Below are 9,946 nucleotides of genomic sequence, written 5' to 3' on the forward strand. Positions count from 1 at the left end.
AAGGCAAAAAAAGAGAAGAATTCAGAAAAGAGAGATGAGGAGAGGAGTGGAGGAATATTGAAAGACGAGAGATGTTGAGTTAATACTTTCTTAAGACCATGTTTTATTCAACGATCTTTGGGAATTCTCGATTATATATTAAATCTCGTCGTTTTGATAATTAATCGATTAATTTCGCATTCTTCCATTCCAAGTTTCTTTTTTTCCTAGAATAATCTTACTTTTATTGCAACGATGTGTGTAATAAAACAAGGAGAGTGGAAGAGTGAGGAGGAAAAAAAAAAGAAATAAAATAAAATAAAAATAACAGAGAAAACAAGGTTTCATTATTTATATTTCTAAATAAATAACGAATTCGCGTCGAATTATAAAAAATAATTACAATTAGTCTTACATTAAATTCAGTCTTGTATCTCTCCATAAAATAAGTCTAAAATAATAATTACAATTTTTATCTTAACATTATTAATTAAATTATGTATAAATGGACATAATCGTGCTTTACTAAATATTATTTTTCTACCATTTTCTAATCAAAATCACATTCACAGAAAACTTATTCAAAGAATATAATTTATAGAAATATTAATACACAAGTACATTTAATTTCTACATTCTAGAACGAACATTTTGTCAATAATCTCTGAACAAGGCATGCTGTCTTCAAAGGGCAACTTGTACGAATTGACCTTCTCGTTCGATCCCGTGAACCTTTGTGGACGTGGATGATGGATGAGACTACAAAGTTACTAATCTTTTCTCTTGAGCCTTCTTTTTGCCGTCGAGTCTTCGAAAGTGGAAAAAATTCCTGGTAAGCGATTAAAATATTGATTATTTCTCAATTTTTCCTTTCAAAAAAAAAAAAAAATCGAATTCGTTAGAGAAAGAAATTCATTTACCTCGTAACTCTTCTTCTACTTCCTCCTCCATCTCCTTTAATCTCACTTTTTCTCTCTGAAAATATTTATCAAATTCTTTTTTTACATTATAATTATACGATAGATAAACTACATACTAATAAATAATACTAATCTCTAAATACTTTTAGGTACATTGATTTTAAAACAGGTAAAAGAGGTTGTACGAATATCAATTTTAATTATTCACGAAAAAATCACTCACTTTTCAACAGAAAATCGATATCCATGGTTTCAACGACGGCAAGGAATAGCAGGAAAATGGCCTCGTCCATGGTCAAGATCTATACCAGAACTGAACGCATCCGAATTTCGAAGCTTTCCTTTTAAAGGGATTTTCTCCCCCTTATTGGGGACGCTTTCGAGAACCTGAAAGTAAAATCTTTGACCTGCTACCCTACCTGGAATTTTAGGAAAGTAATTAAAGATAAAATTAAGAGACAGAATTAACAATAGCGGAACAATAGCTAATTCTTCTAAAGAATTTTTTTTCTTTCACAGTGAAAATTATTTGGGACAATTAATGGAAGATAAAAAAAAAAAAAACAAATAAATAGTTCCACGTCACGTTCTTAAGGAAATGTGAAATATGTATATATATATATATAAATAAGTGGAACAGGAATTTTTTTCGATTGTTAAGAAACTTTTGTCGATCAAAGTTACTCGATCTTTAAGGATGTCATTGCCACGTGTCGCCGTCGTTGAGGATTTCCACGTAATGATTATATCAGCCGCAAATTATGCCTACGCGTTCGATATATAATGAACACGATGGCGGAAAATGTAAAATGGAAAAATGAAGAAGTGACAGAGTCACCAATAATAGTTATTTACGATCATCGTTCAATGTCGCCGTTTGTCAATCTTTCATACATTGATTATGAACCGTGAAACAAGTGTATTCGCACATCGACCGATATAGCTTCTTGAGAGAAATTTGTAAAAATTATCGTACGCGAATTGATAAGAAAAGTAAAAAGTGCAACTCGTTTTACGCAAGAATCTCGACAAATTTGATGACTGAATAGCTTTCTTAGCAAAAGGCGTGTATTTAAAAAATGGATTGAAATAAATTAAACGAAAGATTTCGTAATTCCATTACTTAACGATTCCACGTTACGCTTATCTAATAGTTTTTTAATGAACTAAGGTCAAAGATATCCACCGATAGAAAAAAAAAAAAGAAAAGAAAAGAAAAGAAAAGAAAAGAAAAGAAAAGAGAGAATTTAAAATTTTATACGAGTTCTTATACGTTTTAATGACGGAAATAAAAATAAATATTCAATAATATTTATATTGCGTAAGAGCGTGAAGTATGATAAGCTAGGATAATAGATGGAAACTCCGTGGAAGTCGTAAAAATAAATAAATGATACTTAATGTAAAAACAATTGTCTGTAATTACGCGCAAATTATGAGAATTCGCGTGCACAGATATCAATAGGAGGAGACAAATATACCGGCATATTTTTTTTTGATTTTCACTTCGTTCCTTCGACTATGTTTATACGACAATATATCCGGTTCTTTACATTTACAACAGTTAATTATTCCTATACGTAAATTATACTTTAAAAAAGTTTGGAGAAGAATTGAATTGTTTTGAAAGAGAAATAAGTATAATTGAATTTATTGCAGATAGAGATTGTACGAAGATCATACGCCTTCGCATTTATTCGTATTCGCTTATAAATTAATAATATAAAAATGTCTTTCTTATTAGTCGATAATTAAAATACTATATCGCAAATTCGATTGGATGCTATGTATAAAGATAGAAAAAAAAAAAACAATATCTCGTTCGTTATTACTATCACTATTTAAGATTAAAATAACTACGGTCGTTACGTTAAATATAATTTTAACGTAACGTAATTACGTACAAAATTTTTTTTAATTACATGCTACATCGTTTTATAATACTAAGATAGCGTTAAATCTTAAATATCTATTATAAAATCGGAAAAAACGCTAATCATGTATCGAGTATTATTCACTTATACGATAAAACACGATGGAAGTCACATTGAAAAGTTTTTAAACGGGCTGACAAAGTGAACAAATTAACGAAAACAAATTTAATATCCGATATTAACGTTGGAAAAAAAGATAAAAAAGGATTTCGAGGATTTTCTCAAACGGAGAATGCTTCCTATGTTTCGTGTATTGGCAAGAATATTATCACAAATGATAATAAATTTATTTTTTGAATGCTCGACTCCGATGAAATTTCATTCAATATTCATTCACAGTAAAGTTTTCATTTTTAAAGATAAAGCGCAATAAAATTAGTTACATATCAACACATCGAGTTATAAAGCAATTACGATTTCGATATTACATTGCCATGATCCAGCATGGGTAATCGCGTTGCGTCGATCGATGGTCGAGTCGATAATCGTTTTAAATGTATCTTTGACTCTTAATTCCATTAACGTGTTTCAGATCCTACAAGCTAATCGGTAGAGTATCCTAAAAATCGAGTTTAGAGTGATGGCACGGTCCATGGCGTTCGTAACATTTTCACGATTAAATAATTCGAGAGAGCAAAATTAATTAAATAACGAGTATATCCAGATGTTTGGACGATTAATCTCTGAAGACGAGCAAACTCTTCGTGTCCACGTTGGCGGATGCAGAGCTGGAGGCGTAACTGTTGCCAGATCCCGAAGACGCTTTGCTGGATGCTTGTGCATTCGCATTGGCCAACCCACTTCCAAAACCTGACGAGTTGGCGGACGATTTGGCGGACGCATTGCTACCGGAAAATCCTTTGAACGAGTTCGAATTCGCGTTTGCAATCGCGTTTGAGCCTGAGGAATGGAGATGAAATCATTTAATTAGGACCACACCTAATTGGATTGCATCGGCCATGGATAACACACTAGCACCTATGAAAGCAATAGCAGATAATGAACGAACGAGTTTGGAAATGAAAGAATATGCGATGAAACAAAGTTAGATACTTGTTGCTTTTAGAATATATGTGACAGCTAAGCATTTTTCTGCATGTAAATTGCAATTGACTTCTTGCCAATTATAAATGGATGCTTTTCGATAAGGTGTTAAATAAATTTGTAACAATTGCAGCTCACATTGGATGAGATTCGAAGCGAAAGCAACAAGCTTAGCTTAATTATAAATATATAAACGTACTTCCTGATCCACCAGAAGCGGAAGCCTCAGCCTTGGCACTAGCACTGGCGGATGCATCTCCAAAAACGAAGTCACCACCGTAACCACCAGATCCAGCATTTGCACCTATTCCTAATTCGTCAGAACCAAAAATTAATCCAGATCCAGATCCAACAATTCCTCCAACAATTCCTCCAATATTTGCTCCAGCACTTGCTCCAGCACTTGCTATAGCATTAGCTTTGCTTCCAGCATTTGCTCCACCAGTATAACCAGCAGATCCGCTGCCACCAACGTTTAATCCTGCACTCGCTCCAGCATTTGCTCCTCCAGAATAACCACCAGATCCGCTGCCACCAACGTTTAATCCTGCACTCGCTCCAGCATTTGCTCCTCCAGAATAACCAGTAGATCCGCTGCCACCAACGTTTAATCCTGCACTCGCTCCAGCATTTGCTCCTGCAGAATAACCAGTAGATCCGCTGCCACCAACGTTTAGTCCTGCACTCGCTCCAGCATTTGCTCCTGCAGAATAACCAGCAGATCCGCTGCCACCAACGTTTAGTCCTGTACTCGCTCCAGCATTTGCTCCTCCAGTATAACCAATAGATCCGCTGCCACCAACGTTTAGTCCTGTACTTGCTCCAGTATTTGCTCCTCCAGTATAACCAGCAGATCCGCTGCCAACAATGTTTAGTCCTGTACTCGCTCCAGTATTTGCTCCTCCAGTATAACCAGCAGATCCGCTGCCATCAAAGTTTAGTCCTGTACTTGCTCCAGTATTTGCTCCTCCAGTATAACCAGCAGATCCGCTGCCACCAACGTTTAGTCCTGTACTTGCTCCAGCATTTGCTCCTCCAGAATAACCAGTAGATCCGCTGCCACCAACGTTTAGTCCTGCACTCGCTCCAGCATTTGCTCCTGCAGAATAACCAATAGATCCGCTGCCACCAACGTTTAGTCCTGTACTTGCTCCAGTATTTGCTCCTCCAGTATAACCAGCAGATCCGCTGCCAGCAATGTTTAGTCCTGTACTCGCTCCAGTATTTGCTCCTCCAGTATAACCAGCAGATCCGGTGCCATCAAAGTTTAGTCCTATACTTGCTCCAGTATTTGCTCCTCCAGTATAACCAGCAGATCCGCTGCCATCAAAGTTTAGTCCTGTACTTGCTCCAGTATTTGCTCCTCCAGTATAATCAGCAGATCCGCTGCCACCAACGTTTACTCCTGCATTCGCTCCAGCATTTGCTCCTCCAGTTCCAAAAGCTGGTTCAGATGTTCCAAAGACTGGAGCACTTTTTGTAGGTACATTATAAACGCCAGATCCGCTGATTCCTGCACTCGCTCCAGCACTTGCTCCAGCATTTGCTCCTCCAGTTCCAAAAGCTGGTGCAGATGTTCCAAAGACTGGAGCACTTTTTGTAGGTACATTATAACCGCCAGATCCGCTGATTCCTGCACTTGCTCCAGCACTTGCTCCAGCATTTGCTCCTCCATTTCCAAAAGTTGGTCCAGACGTTCCAAAAACTGGAGCACCTTTTGTAGGTACATTATAACCACCAGATCCGCTGATTCCTGCACTCGCCTCAGCACTTGCTCCAGCATTTGCTCCTCCAGAATAACCACCAGATCCGCTGCCACCAACGTTTACTCCTGCACTCGCTCCAGCATTTGCTCCTCCAGAATAACCAGCAGATCCGCTGCCACCAACGTTTACTCCTGCACTCGCTCCAGCATTTGCTCCTCCAGAATAACCACCAGATCCGCTGCCACCAACGTTTACTCCTGCACTCACCCCAGCACTTGCTCCAGCATTTGCTCCTCCATTTCCAAAAGTTGGTCCAGACGTTCCAAAGACTGGAGCAGTTTTTGTTGGTGCACCATAACCAGCAGATCCGCTACCTCCAACGTTTACTCCTGCATTCGCTCCAGCATTCGCTCCACTAGAAGCTAATCCAGTTTGATAAGTAGGAACACCATAGCCATTGTCACCGGATCCAGAATTTTCAAATGCGCTTCCCGTATTCGAAAATACGGTACCTGATCCAGCTCCGCCCTCGTAATTTGTACTTGGATTAACAGGAATAATTACAGGACTTTCTTTAACAGGCTGACCGTATCCACCTGCATTTGCACCAGCATTAGCGATAGCTCCTGCACTGGCTCCTGCATTTGCTCCTGATCCAACGTTCGTTCCATAAGTTCCTGGTGTGCTTCCTTGGCCAGGATAAGTAGTAGGAATAGGGCTACCTCCACTCTGTTTTCCAACAGTTTGTTCACCGTTAATTACGTATTCTCCAAGTCCGTGATGACTTCCAATAGGTTCGAATTCAGGATTGAGGAAAGGGTTTTGCGCTCCGATTTGTCCTTGAGAGATAACAGCAGCATTAGCAACAGCATTTGCACCAGCATTGGCGCCTGCATTTCCTTGACCTTGTCCAGTTAGGAATGGATTGCCCGATCCAGCTTGGTAATTACCCGCACCCTGACTTCCTGATGTTCCTGGATATGCGTTTCCAAGAACACCTGCGCTAGCTCCTGCGGTAGCTCCTGCGTTAGCTCCTATGTTACCGCCTGCGTTAGCTCCTGCCATAGCGCCTGCGTTAGCACCTGCCATAGCGCCTACGTTAGCTCCTGCCATAGCGCCTGCATTAGCGCCTGCCATAGCGCCTGCGTTAGCTCCTGCCATAGCGCCTGCGTTAGCCCCTCCGGTTCCAGTCAAGAAAGGATTGTTCGCTCCAATGGAACTAGTTGGAGCACTTCCAGGATAATATCCCGATTCCTGAGGATAGCCATTCGCACCAGAAATGGAATTAGCTCCCGCACTAGCTCCTGCATTAGCTCCTGCGTTGATTCCTGCGTTACCTCCTGCGTTTGCTTTGGCATTTGCGTTTGCAATTGCGATGGCATTAGCATTGGCGTTAGCTCCTCCATAACCATTCTGATAGCCTCCGACCGGATAGTCGATCGGTTGACCGTATTGACCATTTTTAACTCCCGCTGAAAGAAATAATATCTATGAATACCGAGGAAAATTTATGATAATACAAAAAGTAAATGTACATGCTGTTGAGTACACGTATCTGTGCTGTTGGGAACAAGAGATCTGCGTAAAAGGTGCCGTTGAAAAATAATTACAACAGTTAAGTATCATTATGATATTCTCCGTGTTAAATGTTAAACATGTTGAAAAGGGAACGGAACCTGTTCGATCTGTTTAAGATTAATAACAATTCACACAAATTGTACATGTATCTCGAGTATATTAGTATCGATCCGTATTGCATTTACACGAAGAAATAATATAATCCTCTCCTCGAAACGACAAATAATAGTTTCTCTCTGCAAGTGCAATCAATGTGATGTATCATCGTGCCCATTTTAAGCATCGTCCGCCGATTATTCAAACAACAGATATCTAAATCATGCGATGCGACCATAGCGATTGCAATCGACAATCCTCTTCAACGTGAAACAATGTTCTTTAGTCACATGTGCAAATCAGCAATCCAACATCCGTTCGAGGCAGCTCACCTTGGCTATGATATGCCGGCTCTTTGATCACGATCACTTTGATTGCCTCGGGGCCGTGATCACGTTGTGGATACCTCTCGAAAGATGGCCTGCCGAATGGTGGTGATGGCTTACCGAACGGTGGTAGCCTACCGAACGGCGGTGGATTACCGAATGGTGGTCGCTTACCAAATGCTGGCCTGCCCAATGCTGGCCTGTGGACTGGTGGCGGATCTACGATCACTACAACGGTTTCTTCATCGTCATGAGGACGATAAGGAATCTGTGTGAATTGAACCGGAGGCATCTCGTTATCAATTATTCCTTCGTTGATAATTATAATGATATATGAGGATGACGATGAGGATGACGATGTTGATGACAACGGCGACGAGGAGGAGCAAAGGACGTACTTTTTACTCGCCATCTCGATATGAGATATGAGGAATTGAATTGTCGAAATTATTTTAGAAAATCGATTTGATTTTGAGAAACGACGATGATTTATACCTTGCTACCGGTTACCGCGTTGCCTCGAGTTCCCGAAGAATAATATCCATTTGGTAATTCCACGCCACCGTTCAATTCGAATTGCCGGCCTACGCTGTCGCTTTTCGTGATTCCAGGTTTATAGCCACTCGTTACACCATCGATAACATTCGTCTTCGCGTTTGCATTCGCAATTGCGCCACCATTGCTCCACGATCCTCCAGGAGCGTGATAATTATCGGATGATCCTGTCCCAGAGATGACAGAATTCGCGTTCGCGCTTGCTGTTGCGGCCTCGTTGCTACCTCGAAAACTTTCAGGAGCCGTGTAATAGACGTTGAGCGTTCCCGCGCCATTGTTCGCATCGTTACTCTTAAGATTCGTATTTGCATTGGCACCGGTATCGGATAGATCGTATCCGGGAGAATAATAATTGGCCGGCGATGCACCGGTATAAGAAGAAACGGCGTTCGAATTCGCGTTGGCGTACACGTTCGAGTTCGCACCTCTGTTTGCATTATAGTTCGCGTTTGCATTAGCATTTGCAGCGGCGCTTGCAACGGTATTATAACCATCATTCGGATTCGAGTGAGAACCACCGGGGCCGCCGTATTGTTGCACGTCTATCGGCGCGTAGTAGTTGTGACCGATGTTAGAACTATAATCTGGAATGTAACGTGAAACCGATGTGACTTGCGTCCATGGAAAATTCGATTCGAAGAAAAGATCCGATTACTGATAATTTTATGGGATCTCTCTTTCTCTCTCTCTCTCTCTCTCTCTCTCTCTCTCTCTCTCTCTCTCTTTGTAAAATTTCAATCTAAAAGATCCGATCGAACACCGATCGTTGGACAAATATTCTAAAGGGGATCATCGAGAAGAAATGTTATAATATAATATATTTCCGAATGCGTGGATACCTTGAGCGTTGGCTATTGCGCTGGCGTCAGCTTTTACAGAGCCTTGGCCGAAGGCTTGAGAATTCGCCTTGGCAACGGAGGTAGCACCACTGCCTTCGGCCGTGGCCGAAGAGCTGGCCAAGCTGCCCGAAAAGGAAAGTGGTCCTATCTGCAGGTTGCCCCCGTACGAGTGCGACGAGCTCGAGCTCTGATCCTTCTTGTGGAACAATCCTAGAGGGTCCAGCAAACCTGCCACGCGCTTTTGATGATCCTTCGCCAGATCGAAGAGGACCCCTGTAAATGAAAAAAAGGAAATCGAACCAACTTGCTTAAAATAATTCTAGCGAAGTTAAAAGAAGAAGAAGAAGAAAAAAGAAAAACTCTGTTAAATATTAAGACACAAAATTGATCGATCTTAATTTCTGATGTTTCTTTATATCGAAGAGAATAAAGAGAATTGAACGAATGTGTCACCGGTGTCCATCTTTCGATCGGAAGTCATTCAAAAATAAGAAATAGACTCACCAGGTTCCGCGAACGAACTTGCGAGGCACGATAGTACCATTAACGGCACGAAACACTCAAGATACCGCATTTTTTCTCACACTGTGCGCAATTCGAAAATATATATATATATATGTGTGTGTGTGTATATATATTACACACGAATATCCATAAAACTATTCTTCTATCTGTCTCGCCGAAAACTCGCTGCCTCGGATCGATAATCGGTGTGGCCGAAGAGTCAAGAACGACTGAAGCTGTTGAACGAGACAACAACTTATATACGATGCATCGGTGGCTTTTACGTCGGTCAATAATTGATCGTCACTCATCGCGGATCATCGTTCCCCATCGTCGATTTTTCTCCCTTCCCCCATGCGAAACCTAGGTTTCCGCGATCCACGTTCCCGATCCCGAAATGCCCGTCTTCCCAAAATCGTAGACGTTTTCCACGAAAACGGGGATACGGGAGACTGGATCGACCGG

The 9,946-nt window shown here is 40.8% G+C and overlaps 1 protein-coding gene and 1 long non-coding RNA gene across 6 annotated transcripts; one reads left to right on the forward strand and one right to left on the reverse strand.

Moving 5' to 3' along the window:
* Positions 1-12: 12 nt before the first annotated feature.
* LOC102656409 lies at positions 13-2,710 on the forward strand. The gene is made up of 2 exons (XR_001704287.2): positions 13-811; positions 1,133-2,710. It is a non-coding gene; the product is annotated as an uncharacterized LOC102656409 (long non-coding RNA).
* Positions 2,535-9,723, reverse strand: LOC726750 (fibroin heavy chain). 5 transcript variants are annotated; one of them, XM_006561785.3, is made up of 7 exons: positions 9,482-9,723; positions 8,978-9,250; positions 8,079-8,722; positions 7,590-7,851; positions 5,667-7,055; positions 4,077-4,976; positions 2,535-3,733 (listed from the first exon to the last, which is right to left on the reverse strand). In XM_006561785.3, exons 1-7 carry the CDS (start codon positions 9,549-9,551, stop codon positions 3,510-3,512), a joined length of 3,762 nt encoding a protein of 1,253 aa, XP_006561848.2. In that variant the 5' UTR covers positions 9,552-9,723; the 3' UTR covers positions 2,535-3,509. The 5 variants fall into 5 exon arrangements, with proteins under 5 accessions (XP_006561848.2, XP_016769592.2, XP_006561846.2 ...); XM_016914103.2 differs by having other exon boundaries at positions 4,077-4,310; positions 4,377-7,055; XM_006561783.3 differs by having other exon boundaries at positions 4,077-7,055; positions 9,482-9,722.
* Positions 9,724-9,946: the final 223 nt, after the last annotated feature.

Source organism: Apis mellifera, linkage group LG9 (genome assembly GCF_003254395.2).
Source record: "Apis mellifera strain DH4 linkage group LG9, Amel_HAv3.1, whole genome shotgun sequence".
NCBI classification, from domain to species: Eukaryota; Metazoa; Arthropoda; class Insecta; order Hymenoptera; family Apidae; genus Apis; species Apis mellifera.

What these genes read in the sequence shown, in the direction of transcription:
- LOC726750 (XM_006561783.3), bottom strand. Translation starts at nt 9,551, where the DNA reads ATGCGGTATCTTGAGTGTTTCGTGCCGTTAATGGTACTATCGTGCCTC. An exon ending in GCCGGCATATCATAGCCAAG is followed by an intron (nt 7,056 to 7,589) that starts GTGAGCTGCCTC and finishes TATTTCTTTCAG; the next exon opens with CGGGAGTTAAAAATGGTCAA. An exon ending in CGCTTCTGGTGGATCAGGAA is followed by an intron (nt 3,734 to 4,076) that starts GTACGTTTATAT and finishes TCCATTCCTCAG; the next exon opens with GCTCAAACGCGATTGCAAAC.